This window comes from Pipistrellus kuhlii, unplaced genomic scaffold (assembly GCF_014108245.1).
Source record: "Pipistrellus kuhlii isolate mPipKuh1 unplaced genomic scaffold, mPipKuh1.p scaffold_m20_p_31, whole genome shotgun sequence".
Classification (NCBI taxonomy): Eukaryota; Metazoa; Chordata; class Mammalia; order Chiroptera; family Vespertilionidae; genus Pipistrellus; species Pipistrellus kuhlii.
Genome location: NW_023425531.1, coordinates 6166744 through 6192589, shown reverse-complemented (window position 1 = coordinate 6192589; position 25846 = coordinate 6166744). Strand labels below are relative to the sequence as shown.

The window sequence follows — 25846 nt, the reverse complement described above, 5'->3', positions numbered from 1 at the left end:
AGGAGCACCACCTTCCCAGCACCCCCACGTGTTCACCAAACCCCTTCATTTAGGGTTTTTATGGAAGTTCCATTACACAGGCTGGTTGGTTAAGTCATTGGTCATTGGTTGACCAGCTCAGTCTCCAGCCCCTCAACCTCCACGGAAGTCAGGAGCAGGGAAGAAAGTTCCAAGCTCTGGATAATCACATATTATTGTATATATAATCACATATATAATCATATATAATCACATTCTCCTCTGGCAACCAGCCCTCATCCTCCAAGAGTCACCTCATTGTGTAAACCAGCTAAGCCTGGAAGGGGCTTGTTAATAACAGCAAATGGTTCCAGCTTCCAAGCGACATAGCGAGACCTCCCACCATCGCGGACCAGGTCCGGTGGCATTCCCACCCTCGCTGCCGGCTCAGCCGCTGGACCCGCCTCTCCCAGGCTGCAGGGGCGGCGCACGCATTATGACATTTTTTGAGCAAGGGGGAGGTTGCGTCATAAACTCCTAGGTCTCGCGAGCCACACAGAACCAACAAGCGCCGCTGGTGTAGTGGTATCATGCAAGATTCCCATTCTTGCGACCCGGGTTCGATTCCCGGGCGGCGCACTTAGTCTTTTCATTTTTATTTTTTTTCTTCCCCCCATCTCAGAAAGCTGTCGGTGACAGCAGGAATTTCCAGACGAGAGAAAACCCGTGCAAGCACGAACGAGGCCATTTCTGAGTCACAAGTGCTATGAAAATGTTAGGGCAGCCACGGCGACGGAGTGCTGAGCTGAGGAGCACCTACACACCAGCGACCCAAACTCTCCGCCCGAGTCACCGCAGGGGCAGCGGCTCCCTAGGCGCCTCCGGATGATGCGGGCCCTTTAAGCTGCTGCACCGGACCTCCTGGGAACTGTAGTCCGTGGGGGAATGCTTCGCGGAGGGCGGGCTTCCCGACTGCCTGACTACAACTCCCGGCGGGCCTTGCAGCGGCCGCTCTGGGAGGACCAGCTGGGGCGTCGCGATGCTTTTGGCTGCGGCCGCCGAGCGGAACAAGGAACCAATTTTGCGCGTTCTGCGGCAGTATTTGGACCCGGCTCAGCAAGGCATTCGCGTGCTTGAAGTGGCCTCGGGCTCCGGCCAGCATGCGGCCCACTTCGCGCGGGCCTTCCCCCTTGCAGAGTGGCAGCCGTCTGACGTGGACCAGCGCTGCTTGGACAGGTGCGGGGAAGACGGGACCCCGGGTGATCAAAGTGGGCCTCGCCCTGCCATCCCCGCTTCTCGAGCCAATGTGACTGCTGTGAGCGCGGTTGCACAGGCCACCCCCACTCACGGGCTGCCCCTCCGACAGCATCTCGGCCACCATTCAAGCCCAGGGATTGTCCAACGTGAAGGCTCCGCTGTACCTGGACGCGACCTGGGGTTGGGAGAAATGGGGCGGGATCCTGCCGCAGTCGCTGGACCTGCTGCTCTGCATCAACATGGCCCATATCAGCCCCCTGAACTGCACCGAGGTCTGTGAGGGCGGAAGCGAGCCACCCCCAGGACCAGTACCTGCCCCAGGGGGCACCCTTCCCCCTGCATTGGGTGCCAAGTTTGCCCCATTTCATAAGGCACTGAGGCCTGGGGAGTTCAGGTTGAGCCTCCAACCCCCCAGCCCAGAGCTCTGTTGGAGGCCTGGGTAAAGTTCCTCACTGCCCTCCTGCCTCTCCCTCCCTAGGGCCTCTTCAGAGCAGCAGGACACCTGCTCAAACCCAAGGCGCTGCTCATCACCTATGGGGTGAGTGCTCCTGCAGGGGATGGAATTCCCCTGGCCCTGTGATCCCAACCAGCCTCAGCCGTCCTCTCTTTTCTAGTCTCCTTCCCTCCTGTCTCAGGATTTTCCTTTGCCCTCTCCCCTGCTACCTGCCACCATTGAAACAGACCCAGACCTTCCCCCGTCTCCCCACACCCCCTAGGCTCATGGGAGCAGGGAGAAGTGTGCCTTTTCATCCTCTGGGCACAGCCTGGAAGTCTGCCCAGTGGCTGGCTGACCCTGGGGCTGTGGGCAGAGCTGTGTCCCTCTGTCTCCACAGCCCTACGCTGTCAATGGGAAGATCTCTCCCCAGAGTAATGTGGACTTCGACCTGTCGCTCAGATGCAGGTTAGAGCTGGTGGTGCGAGGCCTTACTTGGGAAGGCAGGTTAGTTGGGCGACTCCTAACTACCTCTTCCCCCCGCAGGAACCCAGAGTGGGGGCTGCGGGACACGGCCTTCCTGGAGGGCCTGGGCCAGGCCAACGGCCTTCTCTTGGAGAAGATGGTAGGTGGGAAGGCCTGGGGGACTGGGTGGCCTCCCTGGTAAGCTTCTCCAGCCAAAGCAACTCTCCTAGGTGGATATGCCAGCCAACAACAAATGCCTGATTTTCCGGAAAGAGTAACCCTTCTCCCTGCATGCCTATGTCCTCGGTGAGGCCTCTTCTGGGACAAACCCAGATAGCCAGCTCCTGCCTTCCTGGACCGGGCCATGCAGATTGGCCTTGCCCATTCTGGGGGCTCTCGGCCAGTGGCCACAGGGCTGCAGAGAGCCTGGGAATAAAGTGTTTCCTGCTATCCTATTGCTGGTGCCACTACGCCTCTTCCTGGGAGCACCCTAGATGGGGCTGGGTGTTCAGGCTGTCTCCAAGGGCTGCATTCCTGGGGGCAGGAGAGGCCTGGCCTATGGGGTCAGGGTGTATGGACATCCTAGACCCGGCTGTTCCACTTGCACAGCAGAGAAGGGAGAAGACAGGGGCTGCTGAGGCAGGACCGAACTGGTTGCGTGGTCCTCCTGCCACCAGAGGTGGCACCCACCCCTGGACCTAGTCCTGGCTTGTGCTCTTGGAGGGAGACAGGAGTCTCCCCAGGAGGGAACTAGTGCTCCATGGTGACCGTGGACTAGAGCCTGAACACCAGTGTGGAGGCGGGACCCAGCTGGATTACAGGTTGGATGGAAGAAGGATGGTAACCCTGGGAGGCTCAGCACCAGCAGCCATGATGTCTCTCCTGGGAAATGCTTTTATTGGGGGGGTGGGAGGGTGAGAGGCAGGGACTGGGCGGGCTGGAGGACAGGGCAGGCAGTGCTCTAGGTCGGTGGGGCTAGTCCTGGAAGCGGTTGAGCAGCTCGCAGGCCCTCTTCTCCAGCAGCTCCGAGATCTTCTTGATGCGCTTCTCGCTGGCGATACGGACGTAGCTGCCAGCATCCAGGACAGCCACACCGTCTCGCACTTCCCCCATAATGACCAGCGGACCATCGCCTGCTGTCACATTGGGGCAGGGGCAGGCCCAGTCCATGCCACTCAGGGTCACCTCCAGGTACTTGGTGCCCAAGAACCTGAGGCCCATCTTGTCATCCTTGAGCACATCGTCTAGGGCCACACGGGCAATGCTGCCGCCGCCAGCCTCGGACTCCTCCAGCACCTCTGTGAGTCGCCCTACGATGGCAAAGTCACTGCGGCACAAGCTCAGCGCCAGCTTGCTCCTGAGGCGGCAGGCCCGGCAGGGCGGCATGCGCGGCACGGGGCAGGCATCCTCACAGCTCTCTTGGCTCTCAAAGCTGTTGCCGTTGCCTTCACAGCCACCGTACACGAAGGGGTGGCACTGCTGTAGCAGTGGGCTGTAGGCCCAGCGTGGCTCCCAGCCTTGGCAGGGGCCCTGCACGGCTGGCAGCACACAGTTATCCCCTGGCCCGTGGGCACAGGCTTGCTGGCACTCCTCATAGGTCTCAAAGCCCTGGGTGCCTCCGTCACAGCTGCTAACTTGGAAGGTCATGCAACCCCCCCGCTGTGGATCGAAGTGCCAGAGGACATGGCTGGAGAGGGGGCTGGCACAGGCCTGCGCTTGGGGCAGGCACTCAGCAGGGGCGCCGGGGGCCCCGTCCCTGGGCGGATCCCGCTGGACCACAGAGAGGGGGAAGTCGGCCCGCAGCAGGCCGGCGGTGTTGCGGGCGGTGCAGGTGTAGAGGCCGGCGTCCTCAGGCCGGGCGTTGTAGAGCACCAGCTGCCCGATGCTGGTGACCACCACATTGCCATACATCTGGTCCGGCCGCATGATGAGGTTCTCCCGCTGCTCACTCTGCTTCTCCCAGGTCACGGCGGGCGGCGGGCGGCCACTGACATCGCAGTGGAGGCTGGCGGTGCCCCCCACATACACCACCTGTGGGGAAGGGTTGCTGTAGAGGGCAGGTGGCACCGGGGTGTCCCCGGGTGTCGGGCGGGCGGTGGTCTCAGGTGGCCCTGGGCTGCTGGGCGGCCAGGTGAGGATGTGTTTGCAGGGCACGACGTGCAGGTGGAGGCCACGCAGGCAGGCCTCCGCATCCATGTAGCAGCGGTTGTAGTAGGTGAGGCCATCTGAGGCACAAGTGAAGCTGGGTTCCTTCTCACAACGGTCACGGCAGCGGCACACAGGCTGCCCGTCCCAGATGTCGCAGTCTGAGCCCTGCTGTGGGCATGAGAAGCCCTCGCACGAGGCCACCAGTGCAGGTGTGGCCAGGCCACCCTCAGGGAATCGGGCAGCCACACAGCTCTGCAGCCCACACACGTTGGTGCAGCACTTCTCGGTGGTCAGGCAGTCCTGGAAGGGGGTGGGGGGGTGGGTGAGGGGGAGCTCAGCAGGCAGTGGAACACTCCCGGCCTCACATGGGGCTCTGGCATTGCTAGGTTGGGGTGCCCCTACTGCAGCTCCCTGAGCCCGTTTTCCCTCTGGAGAGCCCCGCAGGCTTGCACACATTTCCATCCAGTGCTATTCCAGTTACCTCACTGATAAGTCCTGTGTGTCACCTCACTGAATCCTCAGATCCCCACCCCTCAAAGCAGGTTTAATCATTATTCCCGTAGTACAGAAGAAGAAACCGAGGCCCAGGGAGGATGGGCAGCATGCTCAAGGTCACTTCAGGGGATGCATGGCCAGGCCAGCCTGCAAAGGGGCATCCACACAGCCCCTGCCTTTCTCCCTGGCTGGTCCTGAGAACCACCAACCCCAGGGTCTGATGGGCGATGAGGGTCAAGAGGAATGTTCCTTAAGACCCTCACGGGAGCATGGCCTGAAACCCCCTGTGGGAGAAGAGTAAGGAGACTCCAAAGGCTGGGGGTCAGGGGTAGGACCTGGGCTCCCCCCGTGCCACCCTAATTCCCTGGGACTCCCACCGGGGTGGGTGGGGGTGGAGCCACACTCACCTGGTCCCCGGTGCACTCGCGCTCACAGGTGCTCTGGGCGTCCACCCACAGGTTTGGGCTGAGCTGGTTGGGGCACACGCCTGAGTGGCTTCTGGGCCCCTGCAGCAGGCTGGCCCCTGAGGTCAGCCCAACCATGAGCAGCAGCAGCAGAAGCAGCCTCTGGGCTGACATGGGGACCACCGGCCCAGAGGGTGGGGGTGTGTGGCTGCCAGCCCTTCAGGCCCTGATCCCTTCAGGCATCCACCCTCCCAGGCCTGTGGTCAGCACCCTGACCATGGGCCCCTGACCGATCCTCTGGGCTCCTCGTTGGCTCCCAAGGCCTGAGCCACAGCAGATGCTCCCTCTAACAGTCTTGTGATTCCAGATCTGAGTTCTGGCAAGACCCCTTCCCAGCCTGGCTCTCTGTGGTTAAGAGGGCAGGGGGCGTGGTGGGGGAGGGGCTGAGGCCCAGGAGCAAGGAGACACTGGCCACCAGCGTAACTGAGGGGCGGAGAAGGGCTGGCTGTGGTCAGAGTGGGGAGGGTAGGGAACACTGTAACTGGAGGCCCTCCCCCCTCCAGGCTCCGGGCTCAGGGGATCAAAGCAGCCTCACAGACCCTCCCAGCTTGGATTCAGGACCCGGAAGGAGGGGGAAGGGAGATCAAACACAGGGACCGCCAGAATCTGCCCTCCCAAACCCTTTCCTGGGGTCTGGGGCCCCAGGAGCATCTGCTTTAAGACTGGATGGAAAACGTCCCATGACCCTGCGTCTGACCTTCTGACCCAGGAGGCAGGGTAATAAGAGCCTGGTCTGGTCAGAATGAGACCAAAAGACACCCCAGGTGCAGAGGACGCCATTGATCTGCCCTGGGAGGGGGCCTCAGGCATGGGGGCCAGTGGGCCAGACTTTGGACGGGGCTCAAGGCCCAGAACCCTCCCACAAGCTGTAGCCTGAGGTGGGGGTAATGTGCAGTGAGATGGTCCTGGGCTGGAGTGTGTGTCAGGGGACGGCCCACCGTCTCCACCAAATCCCTGCTCCGTGCTCACCGCCCTCCCAGGCAGCAGTGAACCCGAGTGGTTATGCCCCACCAAAGCCCCAGGGAGGGCTCAGCTTCCCAGGTTCAGGATCCCAGACTCCAGCCTTTGGGGGCAGCGGGGAACAGGTGATCCCGCCAGCCATCTGCTTTACTGCCGCACAGGGAAGCACAGGCTGGGAGGGCTGCCTGCCTCACCAGAGAAACAGCTCATCCCAGTATCCAGGGAGGCTGGTGCAACCACTCTTGGCCCCAGGGGCCACGATGTGTACCCGTCAACAAGACTAGTTATAGGGGTGGTGCGATTGACAAAGCAGCCCTGGACCCATCATGTGTGCAGATCCATCCCACTCCTCCAACTAACCAGCCAGTTAAAACCAGAGACTTTAATTCACATAAAATGTAGCCTGGAGGTCAGAGCTTACATTTACTGTACAAAGAAACAAAAACCGTCCAAAATGAGCTCAGGAATGGTGCGAGTGTCAGCAGCAAAGGGTAGTGTTTATGTGGTGAACGCGGGACCGTCCACACCCTCACATCAAAGTCCATGTTATTTGGTTCAGAATACAAAGAAAGGGGCTCCGTTGGCAGGACAGGACAGGCAGGGCCTCCTTTGCCTGACCCTGCTGGTGGCGAGGCCTTGGGCAGGGCCCCAGGCACCGCTGCTCACAAGGGCCACAGACCCCTGCCCAGCTGCCTCCCGGAACAGCAGGCACAGGCTCCTCCACAGAGTCAGGGGATCTCAGGCCCAGGGGAGCCCAGCAGGAGGTAGAGTCGAGCACCAGTGTGACTGGTGGTCATGTCACCAGCCAGGCAGGTGGAAGGAATGAAGGCCTCCAGCCCAGGGTTGGCTGCCAGATCATGGAGGAGGTCCACTGCTGTGACTGCTCCAGGTGGCGTCACTAAGAACTGGGTTCTGGTGACATGTGCCTCAAAGAGGGGCGATGCCAGGTGAGGAGCAGCTATGGGGTGATAACCAAGGTCAGGGAACAGAAGCTGGCAAAAGTGGGGTCCAGGCGCCCTGAGGCAAGTGGGCCAGGACTCAGTCCAAAGCTGCAGAGCACCTGGCAACCCCTCAAGTATGCATTGCCCACAGACAGCTCTGCACCTTCACACACGGGTGCAGAGTCCATCTCACAGCAACGTGTAAAAGTGTCTCCACTTCTCTTTTCCCAGAAACATTGACCTTCTGCTTGGAGTCCACGGCTCCATGACACACAGGAACATCACCCCACTGTGCAGACTGCCGGGCCCACCCCCGCACCACTGACCAGTACTGTGTGGTAGGCACAACACTCAGAGAGGCTGGCACAGGGAGCGGGGTCCAAGAGTGCTGCCCAGAGCTGCATGTGCCCCCCTGGGCCTGCAGTCCACACCCATGTGAAGTGTGACGGCAGATTCCTTCCCATCTTTGCCTCGGGTTCCACGCTCCAATGTCCCAAAGTTCATCCCCACAAGCAGACATGAGCCCGCCCCATGGCTGCATTAAGGCTTCCCTGTCGGCCCTTTAAAAAGGTATAAAAGTGGTGAAATGTCTTCTATATAAATAAGTGAGCCAGGCCCCACGGGACCCTAGGACAGTTCCCTCGAGGTGGGACCAGGAACAGCACGTGGGGACTTGGGCTTGTTTGGAGGCCCAGCCTCTGCTGTCCTACAGGGCTCCTCTGGCTGAGACCACCTGCCTACGAGGTGGGCCCACGCTCCCAGGAGGGGTCATGTGGCCAAGTCTTCCCTGTACATGGTGCCGCCCGAGCGCCCAGCAAGGAGCTTCGCCAAGCCCGAGACCTGACTCCCCGAGCGTGTCCGGATGGGCGGTGCCTGCCTCCCTGCTAGGAGATCTTGCAGTTGCTCCTGGAGCAGTTCTGGGGTGGGCTCTGGGGGGGACGAATGGACTTAGACCTCTTGAGGCTGTTGCCCTTGCTACCGCCACCCCCCGCCCCACTGGCCAGCGAGTAGGAACGCCCATGCATCATCACGGCGTTCATGCCATTGGCCATCGAGAAGGACTTGAGGTGGCTCTTGATGGTGACAGGCAGTGGGAGCTTGTCGATGAGGTGCACGGGAGTGCAGGAGACGATGGCGCGGCAGCAGAGATCCTGCAGGCTGAACACTGCGGGGAGTGGTCAGAGAGGGGGAGTCAGATGACCGGGGTCAAAACAAACCGTAGGGGAAAGGGGTCAGTGGGGGGGGGAGGTGTCAGATGGGAAAAGGATCAGATATGGCAGGGGCGGGCCCTGGAGAGGGTCAGACCATGGGGAGGGCGGTCTGATTACGGGGACGTTCAGAATGGAAAGACGGTGAGATGCTCACAGCCTAAGGACCTGAGGGGGGGGGAGGACAGGAAGGGACAAGCTGTCATCTGGCCAGATGAGCACAAGTGACACTCATGGGGATGGAGGTTTCCAAACCAGGACCTTGGATGCTTCATTGCCCTACTTGGTGCCAGGCACCACTGGGTGCAGCCCCTGGATGGCACCGTTCCTGCTTTCTCCCTACAGCTGCATACTGAGAAATGTCCTTGGGGACCCCACTTCTGAGGGCTTAGCCAGCTCTGCCCCCAGCACCGCAGGAGACTGAAGCTTCTGGGAACACTAGCTATCCCTGGCAGCTCTGGGTGGCCAGGGCTTGAGCAGCTGAAGGACAGGGAAGTACACAGGATTAGAAGTCGTTCCCCTGCTTGCTCTGAGACACGTCACCACCCCCAGCATAAGGGCATCATCTGAATGTAAGGCACAGTCCTCTCCCAAATCTCTGGGACCCCCAAATAAAGCATACGCAGGAGGCAAGTTGGTTTAGTTGCGGCACGTTGTGTAAGTTCTACAACTGGGGAGCCTGGACACCTGGGAGGGACCACGACCTCTGAAGGGTCGCCTGTCCACTGCATCCACACTCAGGTCTCAGGCCGCACTAGCCGCACCTCACCTCGGTTGGGCCTCCAGATCTTCTCCATGCCGTGCCGCATGAGCACGATGCGGGACAGCTCAGTGAAGGACTCGGTGACATTGAAGTTGCACAACGGGCTGACCTCAAAGAAGGTCATGCAGTTCTTTTCTGCGTAGGCGCGTGCCTGCTCTGTTGGGACTTGCCGCTTGAAAGCCAGGTGCAGCCGGTTCCCAACCAGGATCCGGGGGACCCCAGGTGCATGCTGGGAGGGCAGGGCAGAAGACTCAGCACAAGTATAAACCCGGGATGCCCCCCTCTTGGCTGGGCTGTCCCCATCCCAATTCTTGATGAGGTGGGGCTCAGACCCATGAGCATGGTCTCTTGAGGCAGGAGACCCCGACCTTCAAGTGCCATGGATGCAAGAAAGGACGCACAGAGCTGGGGCCACGAGAGCAGCAGCAAATGGGGGCCACAAAGGCTCTTGTGGGGATGGAAGCACATGTGCCCTAAGGAGGATGACCATGGAAGGGGTTTCCACAGGTGCACACCTACCTCATCAATCTCCTTGATCCACCGGTCAATACCATCAAAGGACCAGCGGTTGGTGATATCATATACCAGGAGGATCCCCTGTAAAGAAGACAAAGGTGTCACGAGGATGAGGGGTCAGCCAGATGAAGGCCTCTTGTTTTGGCATGAGCCCCGGCATGGACATACACCCCTCTTCCTAGGACAGGCAGGACAGGGACACTTGGCACAGCCAGATACCTTTCAGGGATTGTACAGGTTACTGAACACATGGCAGTGTGGACAATGTACTGTGAGACACCCTGTCATATTTAAGAGGGGTCTCTGGTGTTGGACACTGTGTCTTTTCGCCTGGGCCAGGTCCATGTGGGGTGGCAGCAATGTCATTCATGGTCAAGGATCTCATAGGCTCAATGCTGCCCTCTCCCTCCCTTTGGGGACTTGGCTAGGACAGAAGTGGCATTTTTTCAACTCCTTTCCTCCAAGTACACAGGAGGCACCATCCTGTGACCATTTGAAAGTCATGGGAGCTAAAGCAGATGCATGCAGATCTAACAGTGTGGGGCAGGCCCTGTGGATAATCCTGGTAGGCAGATGTGGACGACTTGCCTGACACTCTAACCGTGTACTCTTCCTTGGGGCCCCAGGGGAGCTGAGCAAAGGTGTTCCTGAGTTTTCCAGCCCAAACCTGCAGAGCAGGACATCAGTTACTCCAGCAGCTGCATGTGCAGCTCCACTGGCCAGCAGAGGGCTTGCTACAGGCTTTCCTGCACATCCCTCAGAGACTAATTACTCAGAGCTCAGCTCTAGGCTGTCCCCATCTGCTCAGAATGTCTCAGCAGTGACCTGTCAGAGGCCTTAGGAAAGTGACTCCAGAGAGTGCCCCAGATCTGCACACCGCCCATCTGGAACAGGCTCTGGAGCAGGCTCACAACCCTCCCTGCCCCACCATGTCTTCACTGAGCCTATGTTCCCAACATAGAGACAGGAAAAAAGTGCAGCTGAGATGGAAGGCACAGGATTTTTCTATCTCAAAATGAGTGATTTTAAAGCCTTTCTCCTTAAAAAATGTTCTTCAAATTTTGGAAGACTTAAACGTAGCCCCTAGGCCCTATTAAGAGGAATGTAGAAATTACTGAACGCCCACCCAGTGGCCCTCTGGACGGAAAACTTCACACAGAACAAACAGAGCTGCCTATCTCCAGGAGGAAGAGCTATGATTGGAAGGAAAGGCCCCCTACCTGGAGCCCACCTGAACAAACCATTTGATGGGACAGAGAATAACACTGGAAGGGAACCATGGGGTAGCAGGAGGGAGTCCTGCTGCTCGGGGAGCAGGGAACAAAGCCCTCTGCTCTGGGGTTGGATGGAGACGTTCCATCGACCCTCCAAATCCCCTAAGAAATGACAGAGAACGTGTCCAAAGATCAGCCTCACAGATGTTCAGCACAGCATGACACACTGCATATGCAGAGAGGGCTGCTGAATCAGTTGAGGTGCATACATGCTGATCCTGGGCAGGTGCACAACAGACTGCACAGTGAGAAGCACGGATCCCAAGTAATGTGTATAATATGGTGTTTGTTTTTTGTTAATCCTCCCCTGAGGATGTTCTTTCCATTGACTTTTTTAAAGAGAATGGGAGGGGAGGGAGGGGAGAGAAAGATACAATGTAAGAGAGATATATCTATTGGTTGCCTCTTGCATGGACCCCAACAAGGGCCTGCAACCCAAGTATGTGCCCCTGACCAGATTGGAGCCTGCTACCTTTCAGTGCATAGGCTATCCAACAAACCTCACTGGCCAGGGCAGTATGGTATTTTAAAACAAATATAAACATAGAACACACCACACGGAAAATGTTTCCTAGGATGTAACCACACTTTGAAAAGCTGGATGAGGGCTTATCCTCTTGCTTTTGCTTATTTATTTATTTATTTATTTATTTAAAAGTTCCTTAAAAAAAAAAAAAAAAAAAAAAAAATATATATATATATATATATATATATATATATATATATATATATATATATATTATTGATTTTTACAGAGAGGAAGGAAGAGGGATAGAGAGCTAGAAATGTTGATGAGAGAGAAACATCGACCAGTTGCCTCGTGCACACCCCCTACTGGGGATGTGCCCTCAGCCAAGGTATTATACAATACATGCCCTTGACTTGGAACCCTTCAGTCTGCAGGCCGATACTCTATCCACTGGGCCAAACCAGTTTCGGCTTATTTACATAACATTGAAAAGCTTAAACTAGCTTGGCCGGTAGTTCAATGGTTAGAGCATCTACTCACACACTGCAGAGTCTCAGGTTCAAGGGGTACATGTTTGAGTTGCAGATTTGATCTCTGGCTCTGGTCAGGGTACGTGTAGGAGGCAACCAATTGATGTGTCTCTCTCATATTGATGTCTCTCTCTCCCTTCCTTCTACTCTCTCTCTAAAAATAAAAAAATAAAAAAAATCCTCAGGTGAGGCTTAACAAAAAAACAAAAAAATTCAATCCAATTTTGGCATGTGTCGTGCATTTGTATGGTGGAGCTCCCAAGGAACTCAGGCTGCAAGTGGAAGCCTCTGCCCCAGCCCCACAGCACTTCGGCTCTGCCCAGAAGTAAGTGACGCACTAAAAATGGTCCCTGAGCCATATGCCCACCCACCTGATCGGTCCTAACCGCACTCACTGAATGGTTAAGTGCACACCCCACATCTTGAAACCCCTTTTTTGTGTGGACAAACTGATCTCTCTCCAGAAGGAGACTTGCTCTTCCAGCTGACCCCAAACCCTAATCTAAACAGGACACCCACCCCACCCCCATCTCCAGCTCTTAGCACACTGCATCCAGGGACCTGCTCTCTTCAGCAGCAGAGGCACTAGCCTCCCAGGGCCATGAGTGGCCACATCAGATCTCGACAACACAAAACAAGGGTCATGCATATAGGTCAGTGACAGAAAGGTTATTTCTTGTCCAGCTGGTGTTCCTCAGTGGTTGAGCCAATGAACCAGGAAGTCACGGTTTGATTCCTTTCCTGGTCAGGGCACAAGCCTGGGCTGCAGGCTTGATCCCCAGTAGATGTTCAGAAGGCAGCTGATCAATGATTCTCTCTCATTATTGAAGTCCCCCCCCCCTCCCCGCCTTCCCTTCCTCTCTGAAATTAAAATAAATAAATAAAAACTTTTAAGAAAGTTTACTTCTCACGATAAGAACTACAAGACAGTCCTGTTGCAGAACAGATGACAGCAGTCGGGTTGGTGGTGGCTTTTGTAATGTGGGCCCTGAGGGGCCCCGTAAGGTCTCTCCAGTCTTAACCAAGGGTGGGGAAGTGACTGGAAATATAAAACCTGACTGGGAAAGATGGTCCTGCAACTCAATGTACCATCAGGGGCCACATAGCAGCAAAGCCAGGAGGTTTACTCTGGATGCTGCCTTCACTTCTACGCTGCCACCATCAGGCAGGACGGAAACGGGACAGGGCAGAACAGGCCATGCAGTAAGAGCACAAGAGGGCAGAGTTGAGCTCAGAACCCACCAATCACCACTCAGGCCGAAATGTGCAACTGGCTCCTTCAGCCCAGAACTGACAAGAACCTCCAGAATTAAAGCAAGAGCAACAGCAAATACACAACCAACTGGACTGGATGCTTTGGAGAGAACCGAAAGTGACTCAGTGTTTGCTTCCATGAAACACTGTACATGCTGGCAAATGCCCGAGCTTGTTGGGTGTCCTCAATTAGCTGAACAGAAACAAGTGTCTTCAGACTGTCCCACGTTCATAGTCAGAGTGCGCAGATCCAGGTTTAATCTCAGTGCCTTTCTGAGGTTTCCAACTGCCCTTCATTATCACAACCCAAGAACTACCCTTACCCTTTCATTTTCTTTTTTATTTCAAAAGTAGTATGTGTTTATTGTAGACAATTAGGAGCTGCTCAAAAGCAGAAGGCAGACAACAGAACTCAGCCATCCCGCCATTCAGGCTAACAGCACCTTTGGAACACAGCTTTCTCATCTTCTTGTCTGTATAAAATTACACATGCAGTCACTTCTTTAAAAAGAGAAAGGGACCCGTAGGATGCATTCATCTGAAGGGCACTGGGTTCCGCAGGCAGTTCTAGCCATTCAACCTCACCTCTGGTGCTGACTAACGTCCCCACGCTGTGATCCACACCTTGATCACCTAGGATTAGCTGCTCCAGGGGGAACTGCTAGATGAAGCACCACCCCTACAGGCGCCAACACCACACATGCTGAGGGGCCATCGAGCTAAGGCTCCCGGTGCTATCACCCACACCTCTGCAGAGGCTCCCAAGCCCAGCCTGGGAGTCCTCGGCACCCCCGTTGAGGAGAGAAGGCCACATCCAGATCCTCCCACCTCCCACCACGTCTAAAAGGCCCCTACTGAGGAAGGCCCTGGAGGAAGGCACAGGTCGGGGTCCCTAACAAACCTAAGCAGATTCGGCCAGACCCCTGCCACAGACTTCTCTCCCTCTCAGCCTCCTCGGGTCTCATGCAGCAGCAAGATCAGCAGGAGTGCAGAGTGCCAAATAGTCTTCATCCATTCTGACTAACAAAGCTAAAAAGACATCCCATGGTGCTCCCCGAGCCCAAGCCAGAGTGAGGGGGTGACAGGAAGCCCCTGCTTCTGCTGAGTGCAGACCCACCTGGAGTTCATGCCCCAAAACCCGCCCAAGTGTCCCCTCTCACAGGAGTGCTGCTCTCAGTGGAGGACCCTGCCTGGTGTGTAGAGCAGGTTTGAACTTGGGAGTCTCCTTGCCAATTCCAGAAATCTGTGGGGGTGGGTCATGGCCTGCTCTGAATTATAGACCAGACTGATCAGAATCCTCACACTGTCACAGCAGCAACAGCCTTTCATTGGCCGGTTCTTGCAACTGCTTCTCCCTCTCCTTAGAACACGGTTGGGGAGTCCAGAGGATAAGCAAGCCCTCACATACCCCTCCCCCCCAGAATGCCCCTGTACAGTTCTCAGGGTGCCCTCACAACCCCGTACACTGACCCAAACTTGGGTATACTTCCATGGCAGCCCCCGGATAGCCCCCATCTCCTGCTCTTCGCTAACACCCTCTCTATGAGCAGCGCGTCCCAGAGTGGCTCCAAAGCTCAGTCCCCACAGTCCTGATCAGGAACACAGCCCAGCCCGCCTGGGAGCCCTAGCCCTGTGAGGGACCTGGCTGCCCCAGCAGCCTCCTCACTTCAGGGTGACAGGGAAGTCACTTTTGATTCCTAGTGAACCAGGTGACTAAGTGGAGTCTCCACAGTACTGGGTGGAAACTCAGAGTAGGAAGTGGGGGGAGGGACGGGACCTGGTACCTTCTGACAGCTGAGGCCCTTCTCTCAAAGGGCAGCCTAGTGGAAGCCTGATGTCCCAACATAAAAACTTGTTAAGAGTCACACACATGGGGTCCCTCTGGAGAGCAACGCCGGCAGTATGCTGATCTTACCTGTGCGCCCCTGGAGTAGGACCTGAAGATGGTGCAGAACCTGCCTTGGCCCGACGTGTCCCTGAAACACAGGGGGAGTCAGTGGGATGTGTCCTGTGGGACCTTGGCATGCGCGGCGTGATCCCTACAAAGTGCTCTCCTGCCCCCTCCACAGCTTACACTGGCCAACCTCGTGGGCCTGAGTGCTCTAGGACAGCTGTCACCAGCCTTTCGGACCTCATGGACTACAGATTGGAGACCGCTGCTCTAGGAGACCACGGTGCCAGGCTGGAGAATCCCACACCTATGGGAATTCACATCTCAACTTCAAGGCTCTGGAAAATGTATAGCGCGGTAAGAGGGAGCGAAGGGAGGCTGTGGCTAATGTGGAAATGAGTAAGGGTAAAGGGAGCCGGGCTCTATCAGAACGAACAGCACTTAGCAGAATCCATTCCATGTTTACACAGGACCTCTTCAACAGCTATTTCACTTAAAATGTTAACAGGACTCCTTCCTTCCTGCTCCTTTAAGGATCCTTGACTGACTTCATTTAGCTTCTGAGGCTCCAGCTAAAACTCTGAAGTGCTGTCCCCCAGCCCGCAATCACACACAGCCCGACTCACCAGAGCTCCAGTTTGACCCGCCGGCCATCCAGTAGGATGGTAGTCGTCTTGTAGTCGATCCCTGCAAGAAAGCAAAGGGCGGCTGAAGGGGACGCCTGGAGAGGAGCCTGCCAGGATCCGCCTTGCCAGCACTCAGTCTACAGGCTGGCGGGGTCAGTCATGGAGGAACAGACTAACCCCAGTTGGAGCCTTCTTGTGGCTCCAGCCCAGGGACCCAGACGTGCTGGGCACTGCTGCGCCAGTCAGAGGGAGGATGCACAGGAGCAGAGCTCAGCAGGCCTGCAGAGGACGGCTCATCTCTAACTGACCTACTTTACGTGGATCTCAAGCAGAGAAATTTCCGAGTTCTTGGATTCACCATAGCCCCTAAGTACTGACAATCAGTGTGTGTCTAGAATATCATTAAGGGTAAAGTAATTTCTAAATCCATTTCTCTGGAGAGCTCTCTGCAGAACCTATGCATGCCATATTGTTAGCTTTTAATATTTTTACTTTTATGGGAAAAAATCAGTCCAAGAGAAGTTGGTAGGATCAGGGACAGTGCTGGACAAGTTACATTACATGTAAAGATCTTCAACTGATTTCATTTATGTATATTTTACCACAATAGTTTTTAAAGTGAGAGATTCTCTGGCACATATTTTCATGTGAAAGAACTATTCGTCAGGAAGAGACAAAATTCAGGCTTGCCTCCACCATACCGTCTCAGCATTTGCCCTTCCCCCAGCTCTCATCTCCTGATAACCAGATTCTCTGGGTGGAAGCTCCTGGAATTCTGTCAAACAGGAAAGACAGATTTGGCCAGGACTTGCCTCCTCTCAATCCTGTCTCCACAGCTTCTGTGAGAGGGACCCCATGAGGGTAATTTCCAGGAAGGCTGGGTGTGGGTGCCCATCTTCTAGGCAATATCAGCTCTGCCTCCCCGTGGCAAACCAGCCACACAGGCTCAGAACTCAGGAGGGACAGGGTACAGGGAGAAGGCTCCCGCACTCCACCCGCCTCTGGGCTCCCTCCCACATCCAGCACTTTGCAGACCCATGTACCTGAGTTCCACCCAAGATATCAGGTCATTAATTGTGGTCTGGATCAGATAGGACACCTCATCCCTGCTCTCCAGCAGCTCTGCTCAACACTGCCAAACACACACATGGGACCAGTGGGGACAGTTGCTCACAGTGGTACAAGGAGGGGCCACTGTCCTCCCAACACCCCTTCTGCTGCAGAGCTACCCACCTACACGGGTCAGAGGGCTCATTAGAGAACAAGACTCTCAGGGAACACAGCAGAGGAAAAGCTGAAGTTGTTTGATGGCTGAGCAACAACACCATTAAAGTGATTTGGTCTCAGAGTGACTGTGCTCTCTGGAGCCCTCTGGTGCCAGCCCGGGCCTCTAAGGAAAGGCGGCCTCCATGCCTGGCTCCAGCATGCACACTGCCAGGAAGGCTGAGCACCGGTGTGAGTAAAGTGGGCAGCAAGTCCCTACATAGCGGAGAGCATGGTCCAGCTGAGAGCTGAGGACTACCCGGGAGCCAAGAAGTCAAAGTGTGGTGGGGCAGGTAGGGGAGGAAGGGGAGAAGGAGATGGTATGCATGGAGAATTCCTCAGCTCACACACTCACTTGGATATTGAAAATTAAAATTCAAGTATATTCTTCAAGCTTATTCTGTCCCCCACCCCGCCACATCCCAAATCTGGATAAAAAAATAACAGTGTGCTTTATAAATTAATAGAAAATATAAATATAGCAAGTCCACAGAGAGAGGCAGGTAGGAAGACAGAATCTCCCTGCTGTAGACAAAGATAGATGCCAACCAAACTTCAGCTCTGACAATTCTTTGGTTTGAAGATTTGTTGCTGAAGAATTTCAATCACCCACTTTGAAAAACAATGACCAGAGGCTTCATTCAAACATTTAATCCTGCCCTGGCCGGCATGGCTGTGGGTTGAATGTCATTCCATACACCAAGAAATCACAGGTTAATTTCCCAGTCAGGGCACTCATCCAGAAAACAGTATGCCCCAATAGGGGGCATGCAAGAGGCAGCCAATGCTATTTCTCTTTCTCTCCCTTCCTCTGTCTAAAATCATTAAAAACATAGTTGAAAAAAACTGAATACCCTGTACAGCACAGGCATGACCATTGAGAACAGAATCAGCTATGGGCATAGAACCACTGCTGGTGCACAGGGATGAGCAGGCTTCCTGGGGACGGAAGCAGCTCACACAGGGATGCCGAGGTCTCAGACCCTAGGACTGCAGACACTCCCTGGATGGACGCGGGAGGCCACCAGCAGGTGACCAGAGGTTCTCAGGGGAAAAGAGTGCGGTTCTGATTCCTAGCCCTTCTCATATGAAAGCTTTCGGGGCTTTATCTGTCCAGTGTTCTGGGGGTATTTTTCACTCTCTGTGCAGGGAACCCAGGAGCCATTCAGGTCCCCAGTTCACCCCTCTAACTACATGCTCCTCTGTCCTGTCCCACATCCTGGCCTCCCATTAGCCAGAGAGTGACACCTGGGCTAATGGTCAGTTTTCTCCTCTATTCCTCCAACATTATCATTTTGTTCAACTTTCTGGAAAATGCCTTCAATTTAATCTTCCAGCCCTTCTAAGATATTTTTTAAAATTCTGTTATTTTAAATTTGATTTTAAAAGCTTTCTGGTTTTCTGGAATGTTCTTTTCTAAGAGCATCCTGTTCTTGGATGCAATAATTCTTTATGTCAGACAACATTAATTATAAGGTTAAGGTTCTCGAATGTCTTCCTCACCTGCGGTGGCCCTTGGCTGTCCATTCACTCCTCAGAGATCCTAAAAACCTGTAGGAGCCCTGGCTGGTGTGGCTCAGTTGGCTGGAGTGTCGTCCCATGAAGGTTTGATTCCTGGTCAGGGCACATGCCCAGGTTACAGGTTCAGTCCCTGGTTGGGCTGTGTACCGGAAGCAACCAATCAATGTTTCCCCCTCACAATGATGTTTCTCTCTCTCTGAAATCAATAAAGAACATATACTCAGGTGAAGATTAAAAACCCATGGGAAGTTCTAAGTGACTCTGTCTTGTGACCTGGGCTTACAATACTAGTAAAGCTGCCAGGAACCTTGAGGAGTATGGCGCTCACGTCTCTTTGACTGATGTCTGCTGCCACAAGGCTCCTACCTGAGCACTGAGGATGAGGGGCAGCCAGGGTCTCCTCATTTGGAATGGACTTACACTTGACCGCCACCGTGCCTGACTCTCTCGGAGGGTAGACCTCTGTGTCCTTGCTGTGGGCCACCCAACCATTCACCCCCTGCCCTTATTTCAGCCTGTCCTCCTTGTGTTGAGTTCAGAGGGGCCTGCAGACAGGGAGTGCAAGGTCCAGAGCTACAGGATCCATACTGGCCCCTCACAGCCCAGGCCTTAGCTCTCTGCACTCAACTGTGACAATGGCACCTGCTTCCCAAATTGTCAACTTCTCTCACCTGATGGCAAGTTTTTAAGAATGCATTTCCTATTGTTTCATGGGGTTTCTGAAGGGAATGAATACCTGACATGAATTACTTTCTGAATTTCTATTATACGGCAGGCATTGTTCCAGGAGCTAATGGACTCCTGATGCCAAGCTGCCTTGTGCCATGTTTTTCAGGGCTGCCACCACCTTGCAAATCACAGGAGACAGGGTTTTGTTCATAAATTTACGAGAGAAGAGAAGTCTCATCACCAATAGTGACACCCACACCAGGTACAGTGTAACTGTCATCTTCTCAGCATTTAGCACAACTGTGTCCAAGCACTGAACTACTGAAATACAAATGACTTACAACACCTTGCACCCTTTCTTTCCCCCTATATTACAGGTATATTTACATGTGCACGTCTACTTTAGTTTTAAATAGAAGTAGAATACATTATTTATGAATTTCACTTCTTTTAAGAACAGTAAAGGGGATGCTGCAACACAGTGGGCCAGAAGGACATGCCTGGGCTCAGTACGGCACATGCTGGCGTCCTCCCACGCCATGTCCCTGCATCACTGGCCTCATGTCCCAGTGACATCCCTCATGACCCCATTTGTCCCTTGACAACAGCCAAGGCAGGGAGGAGCACAAAGCAGATCACTGGCTCCAGAAAAATGCTGACGGAGGCTGAAGTTGCAGGAACATTATAATTATCTGTCTGCTGACTGCTGTCCTTCGAAGAGGTATTTCAAAGTACAAGTTCAGAGAAAGGAGGTGGAGGAGGAAGGAGGAATGTTACAAAAATTATCATTAAAGTCTCAATTTTCTAGAAAGTCGCTTTATTTTCTGACAGTCACCCTTGACTTGGTGATTAGGAGAGTTCCCCAGGGCACCCCTCCTGCTCACTGAGTCCCACTTCATCAGGAGCTGTAAGCAGAGTGGTGGGGAGGCATGGGAAGAAGGCTTTGGGCTGGGTGGCACTGACAAACAGGACATCAGCTTTGTCTTCACCTGCCCTCCCATACTCCAGACCGGGACACAGACCACCTGAGTGGGACATCCATGGTCATGTGGCCAGACTATAAAGAATAATCTGCACAATCCACTCTTCTCCAGCCAGCTAGTCTGCACAGCACAGCCACTCTGCTGGCTGAAGTCAAGGCACAGTGTTCCACCAGGAGTCTTGAGACAGAGTAGGCTAGAAATCACAATTTCCTCCTCCACGTCCCTTCCTTTAGATGTTCACAATACTCGCATATCTGTTAGCACTGACACAGGACACCGGACCCCAAGTAAACCCACCCCCCACTAAAGCCCTGGGAAATTACAAGGTAATCAGGGCAAGGGAACAAAGACACATGAACAAGAATCAAAAAATTCTCAGAGATCTGCTCAACTGCCTGAGATCCACCCTCAGCTTTGTTCTGGGTGCATAAATCAAGATTGCTGAATATTTTAAAGTTCAATTTTCTACTGTTCAGAGAGAGCAGGGACTGGTCAGAATGAGGACCACTATTACAACTTAGCAGTCCTCCAGGTGAGGGCATTTCCCACAAACCTGCCCAGATTCCACCTGGACCAAAGTGGAGGGAGCAGGCAAGGCGGGATGCCACCTGCCTAGGCGGGATGCCACATGCCTAGGTAGCATGTGTAATCATCAAGCTACTAGCCAACATAATTAATAGCCCAGCTAGTGTGGCTCAATGGTTGAGCACTGACCTACGACCCAGGAGGTCACAGTTCAATTCTGGTCAGGGCACATGCCTGGGTTGTGGGCTTGATTCCCACAAAGGGCGTGCAGGAGGCAACTGATCAATGATTCTTTCTCATCATTGATATTTTTTCCTCTCTCTCTCCCCATCTCCCTTCCTCTCTGAAATAAAAATATTTAAAAAGAATGAAACAGAAGCCTTGGCTGATATTCTCAATGGTTAGAGCATCAGCCTGTGAACCAAAGGGTCGTGGTTTTGATTCCTGGCCAAGGACATATACCTGGGTTGCAGGTTCATTCCCTAGCCCGGTCAGTGTGCACATAGTAGGTAACCAATTGATATTACCTCTCTCACATCTCTGTCTCTCTCTCTCTCTCTCTGTCTCTCTCTCTACCTCTCTTCCTCTCTCCCTCTCCTCTCTCCCTCCCTCCCACCCCCACGCCCTTCTACTCTCTCTCAAAGGAAAAAATATTCTGGGTGAGGATTACAAAGAAAAAAAAAAAAAAAAAGAACAAAACAGAAAATGCTAACCAATGTTTTCCTTTGCAGTGTTTAAACAGAGCACAGAAACCAGAAACTAGAATGCTGGCTAGTGTCCGAGGGAAAGAAAACCATTCCCAACAGGTTCTCCCCATTGTGGCAGCTCCATGATAGAACTAGAAACATCTCTGGGCAGTGTGGACCGTGAATGTCCCTCACGCCGAGTCAGGTGACCCAGCTGAACAGAGGTCACCTAGTGACTTCAGGGAAGGCTCCAGTGCAGCTCGGCCCCTCCACACTGGCAGGAGACGCTGCTGTGTCAAAAGGCGAACTTGTTGGCTTTCTACACAGTTCTCAGGTCTCACTTCCTGGGAAGCACAGCCCCAGCCAGGATGTCTGAATGAAGCGCATGCCTGTGTTTCAACACGATATCTAACTCATAGCATGAGGGTGCCACCCCCAAACCCAAGACAGGCAGCTGCTGTTTCTTAGTGTTATTCCTTAGGGAGGGAAAATAAGTTCCCAAAGGCAGACAAATGGCAAACAGGAACGTCAGGTCTTCTAGGAACCAGAAAAGCTTTCCATAACACAAGCGGGGAAGTGCCCTGGATTCACACACCAGCCACCCAGACAGGTCCAGGCAGTCCTTCCGGATATGCATGTAGCCTGAGACACTTGACCAGCCTCACTCTTACTCTCCCAAGGGTAAGGTACATGTTTATACCACAGAGTGGGGACAGAAAAGGGAATTCCATGTCCCAGTGAATTCCATGCAACTGGGTACAGCCCTAAGGAGGCAACACTAAGCAGTGCGGCAGGCACTCTCAGGTGGATCAAGGATCCCACCTCCTGGCATTCATGCTTGTGGGTACACCCCTCCCCTTGAGGGTGGTAGGAGCTGATACCTGCTTCTGACCCTGAGTAAGGCCAAGTAATGGATGGCCCCTCTGATCACCTTACATGAAACTCCTGCAGGCAGATTCTCTCCCTTGCTGGCTCCATGAACAAGCTGCCCTCTGGAGGGGCCCATGTGGCTAAGAACAGAGGATGGCCAGAAAGATAATAACCACTTGAGTTTAGAAAGGATTCTGCCCCAGCCCACACCTGCCTATAGCTTGTGAGAAACCCTAAGGCCTGTGAAGACCCAGCTAAATTGTGCCCAGATTTCTGACCCCTCCCAAAAACCTATCTATATATATAAAAGCCTAAGTAACCGATATGATGGAACAACCAGAATGCACGGTCGCTATGATGTGCACTGACTACCAGGGGGAAGACACTCAATGCAGAGGCTTCCCCCAGCCCACAGGCCCTGATTGCCTGATGGGGCCTGCCAGCCAACCGTCCAGTCCCTCCCTTAGGCCAGTAGGCCCTGATTTGCCAGATGGAGGCTGGGCCTTGAGCCTGGACAGGGAACTAGGAGTGGGTGGCAGTGACCAACCTCCTGTGGCATCAGGCAGAAAGGGGGCCTGCAACCTCTCACCTACTACCTGGGGGCAGGGGTGATGGGGATGGAGGTGCAGTGAGAATGAAGGGCGTCTGCTGAACTCACTCTCACTCCCCCTGCTACCCTCCCTTGGTGTGCCAGGGCTTGCACACCAGAGAAGCCCCCATGCTCAGGTGCCAGGTGCCCACCCTGTACCCATGCAGCCTCTTCCAGGTGAGCCAGGCCACAGCTGCCAGGATTTCAGGGGCCGGTCGGGCTCCCTGTGGGTTTACACAGGAGCCGATCTGCAAGGCCAACCTGGAGAGAGCGTGCTAGCCATCCAGCTTCCATGTGGTGCCACTGCAACCCAGCCCGCGGTGTCCGGCCACAATGACTGCATCTCTGCTTTGGGACTTGGCACCATGACTCAGGCAGAAGGGGGCACTTGGGGCCAAGCTCCCAGGTGCTGCCCAGGGCCCAGAGATCAGCTGGGACCTGCTCTTCTACACCAGATGCTGGCGCTTCTACCGCCGGCCAGACCTAGGGACCACACCCAGGCATGAATTTCGTGCACTGGGCCTCTAATATGCTAATGACTGGGTGCTGTTTTTTGTGTTTGTTAAAATATTCAAGGATATTTTCCACAGACTTTTAGAGAGAATGAAAGTAGGGGGAAAGAAAGAGAAAGAGACACATCAAATGGTTGCCTCTCATACATGGCCCAAGCAGGGCCAGGGATCAAGCCTATAACCGAGGTACATGCCCTGACCAGAATCAATCCTGGGACCTTCAGTCTGCTCTTTCCACTAACCAAATTGGTTAGGGCTGGGTGCTCCTTTAAGGTGCTCAGTTTGTGGTAATTTCTTGGATGCTATAACAGAATATTACAGATTGGGGAGCTTATAAACAACAGAAATTTATTTTTCACAGTTCTGAAGACTGGATGTCCAAGATAAGGTTCTAGCAAAGTTGATGTCTAGTGAAAGCCCACTTCCTTGTTCACAGACGGCTGACCTCTTGCTATGTCCTCACAACGCAGAAGGGGCAAGGGAACTCTGTGGAGTCTTTTATAAGGCACTATGCAATTCATGAGGTTCCACCCTCAAGACCTAGTCACTTCCCTAAGCCCCTATCTCCTAATACCATTGCCCTGAGGATTAGGTTTCTACATATGAAGTTTAGGGGGTGGGGAGATACATTCGGCCCACAGCAATAACTAATACCAATTATAAAAATCATACACTCCTCTGACCAGCCACTGTAGCTATAAAAATCTATCAAAACAACAAGATAACTTTTTTAAAAAAATATATTTTATTGATTTTGTACAGAGAGGAAGGGAGAGAGATAGAGAGCTAGAACCATACACTTAAAAATGTATGATAAATATGCATATTTTACCAAAAAAATAAAATTTAAAAAATGTTTAAAAGATTTGTATAAGAATGTTTATAGTAGCATTATTCACAATAGCCAAAGTCAGAAAATAACCAAAACTGTATCAATAGGTAAACAAATTAAGGTATGTTCGTGCAAAGGAATGCTATTTGGGAACAAAAAGAAATGAATACCAGGGGTATGAACAAATTTCACATACATTATCCTGAGTGAAACAAACTAAAGTAAAGAAGACTATACTGTATGATTCAATTTATAGGAAGTTCTGGAGAGGAAAAAGTACCCTAGAGTGACAGGAAGCAGACCATGGGGGCTGGGGCTATGGGACTGACTTCCAAGGGACAGGAGAGAACTTTTAGGAGTAGTTAAAATGTTCTAGGTATCAATTAGAGAAATAGTTATACAGATACTAGAGGCCCAGTGAATGAAATTCGTGCACAGTGAGGGGAAACCCTCAGCCTGGCCTGCACCCTCTCGCAATCCAGGACTACTGGCTCCTAACCACTGCTCATCTGCCTGCCTGCCTGATCACCCCTAACCACTCTGCCTGCCTGCCTCATCACCCTTAACTGCCTCTGCCTCAGCCCCCACCACAGCAACTTTGTCAGGAAGGACATCTGGAAGGTCGTTCAGCTGTCTAGTCTAATTAGCATATTATGCTTTTATTATTATAGAATATAACTTGTCAAACTCATCTAACTTAAATGTATACTTAAAAATGGGTGTATTTTCTTGTATATCAAGTATATGTCAATAAAATATATATATATATATATTTAAAGTAAATCCACAGCATATTGACCTGCTCTGAGTTAGATTAGTAGGCTTTGTGACCACGAGGACCTGAATTACCCTACAAGAAAGGACTGAATACAGATCAAAGCCAGGTGTGAACTCCCGATCCATACCGTGCTGCTGCACAGATATTCTGGGAACAAGGATGATCTTCAGGTCGCTGATGCCTGCCCTTCTATGGGCCAGCTTTCCCACCACAGGCGCATGAGCAAGCCTGTCACTAAGGACAGGGCAGAAAGGGGAGCTGCCTGGTGAAGGACGAAAAGAAAGCAGAAGTTACCTAATGTATTTCAAAATGCCTTTGTGTCTACACTGGCATGCCGAGTTTTGGGAGAAACACTAGAGCAGTTTGTGGACTGGTTTCCTGTGAAGGAAGAGCTTTTCCTTTGCCTTAAAAACCACACCAGACCAAACCAAACCAAAGCTTCCTGCTGTCCATAAAAAACAAACCACACACAAAAACAAAAAAAACAAGCACACACAGAAACAGGAGAAATACAGGACATTTAAAAAAATATTCATAACCCCCAAACAGAGATAACCACTGTTAATGTTTTCATGTATTTCACTCCATAACTCTTTCATTTGACACCCATAGATATACTATATAATTAAGCATACATTTTCCCCACTTAAAATACCAGAGATTCAATATCATTGAATATTCATTAAATATTCCTCCAAACCAACACTTTTAAAGGCTGTATAATAATCTCATCCTATGAATATTTCTTCTGTTGGACCCGTAGGCTACTGCAGTTTTTATTTTTGTTTGTTTTTACCCCTACTGGGGATGTACCCGCAACCAAGGCACATGCCCTTGACTGGAATCAAACCTGGGACCCCTAAGTTCGCAAGCTGACGCTCTATCCACTGAGCCAAACTGGTTTCGGCTATTTTTCTTTTTAATAAACAAATACAAAACCTTGATTTCCTCTAGTTATGTCCCTTC

At 53.1% G+C, this 25846-nt stretch overlaps 3 protein-coding genes and 1 non-coding gene across 10 annotated transcripts in view; 2 read left to right on the top strand and 2 right to left on the bottom strand.

Annotated features, from left to right (window-relative positions):
- Positions 1 to 526: 526 nt before the first annotated feature.
- On the top strand, positions 527 to 597 carry TRNAG-CCC. The gene has a single exon. It is a non-coding gene; the product is annotated as a tRNA-Gly (tRNA).
- A 347-nt stretch (positions 598 to 944) lies between these two features.
- Positions 945 to 2568, top strand: METTL26 (methyltransferase like 26). 3 transcript variants are annotated; one of them, XM_036460363.1, is made up of 6 exons: positions 945 to 1194; positions 1325 to 1487; positions 1694 to 1753; positions 2049 to 2116; positions 2195 to 2273; positions 2344 to 2568. In XM_036460363.1, exons 1-6 carry the CDS (start codon positions 998 to 1000, stop codon positions 2389 to 2391), a joined length of 615 nt encoding a protein of 204 aa, XP_036316256.1. In that variant the 5' UTR covers positions 945 to 997; the 3' UTR covers positions 2392 to 2568. The 3 variants fall into 3 exon arrangements, with proteins under 3 accessions (XP_036316256.1, XP_045426286.1, XP_036316257.1); XM_045570330.1 differs by having other exon boundaries at positions 998 to 1194; positions 2049 to 2126; positions 2194 to 2273; XM_036460364.2 differs by lacking the exons at positions 1325 to 1487; positions 2049 to 2116 and having other exon boundaries at positions 998 to 1194.
- A 139-nt stretch (positions 2569 to 2707) lies between these two features.
- WFIKKN1 (WAP, follistatin/kazal, immunoglobulin, kunitz and netrin domain containing 1) lies at positions 2708 to 6410 on the bottom strand. The gene is made up of 2 exons (XM_036460360.2): positions 5164 to 6410; positions 2708 to 4561 (listed from the first exon to the last, which is right to left on the bottom strand). The coding sequence occupies exons 1-2, from the start codon at positions 5332 to 5334 to the stop codon at positions 3089 to 3091; spliced, it is 1644 nt and encodes a 547-aa protein (XP_036316253.1). The 5' UTR covers positions 5335 to 6410; the 3' UTR covers positions 2708 to 3088.
- A 137-nt stretch (positions 6411 to 6547) lies between these two features.
- Positions 6548 to 25846, bottom strand: part of RAB40C (RAB40C, member RAS oncogene family) — a 28393-nt gene continuing 9094 nt past the window's right edge. For 4 of the 5 annotated variants that reach the window (XM_045570328.1, XM_045570329.1, XM_036460362.2 and 1 more), the window contains 5 exons: positions 15653 to 15713; positions 15051 to 15111; positions 9612 to 9689; positions 9099 to 9321; positions 6548 to 8286 (listed from right to left, as the gene is read on the bottom strand). In XM_045570328.1, coding sequence (XP_045426284.1) covers positions 8006 to 8286; positions 9099 to 9321; positions 9612 to 9689; positions 15051 to 15111; positions 15653 to 15713 — 704 coding nt within the window. In that variant the 3' untranslated portion in view covers positions 6548 to 8005. The remainder of the gene's footprint in view (positions 8287 to 9098; positions 9322 to 9611; positions 9690 to 15050; positions 15112 to 15652; positions 15714 to 25846) is intronic. The other variant, XM_045570327.1, reaches the window with a different exon arrangement.

Coding starts and splice junctions, on each gene's coding strand:
- METTL26 (XM_036460363.1), top strand. CDS start 998: ATGCTTTTGGCTGCGGCCGCCGAGCGGAACAAGGAACCAATTTTGCGC. Junction 1,195..1,324: donor GACCAGCGCTGCTTGGACAG/GTGCGGGGAAGA, acceptor CCCCTCCGACAG/CATCTCGGCCACCATTCAAG. Junction 2,117..2,194: donor GACCTGTCGCTCAGATGCAG/GTTAGAGCTGGT, acceptor TTCCCCCCGCAG/GAACCCAGAGTGGGGGCTGC.
- WFIKKN1 (XM_036460360.2), bottom strand. CDS start 5,334: ATGTCAGCCCAGAGGCTGCTTCTGCTGCTGCTGCTCATGGTTGGGCTG. Junction 4,562..5,163: donor GCGAGTGCACCGGGGACCAG/GTGAGTGTGGCT, acceptor ACCCCCTTCCAG/GACTGCCTGACCACCGAGAA.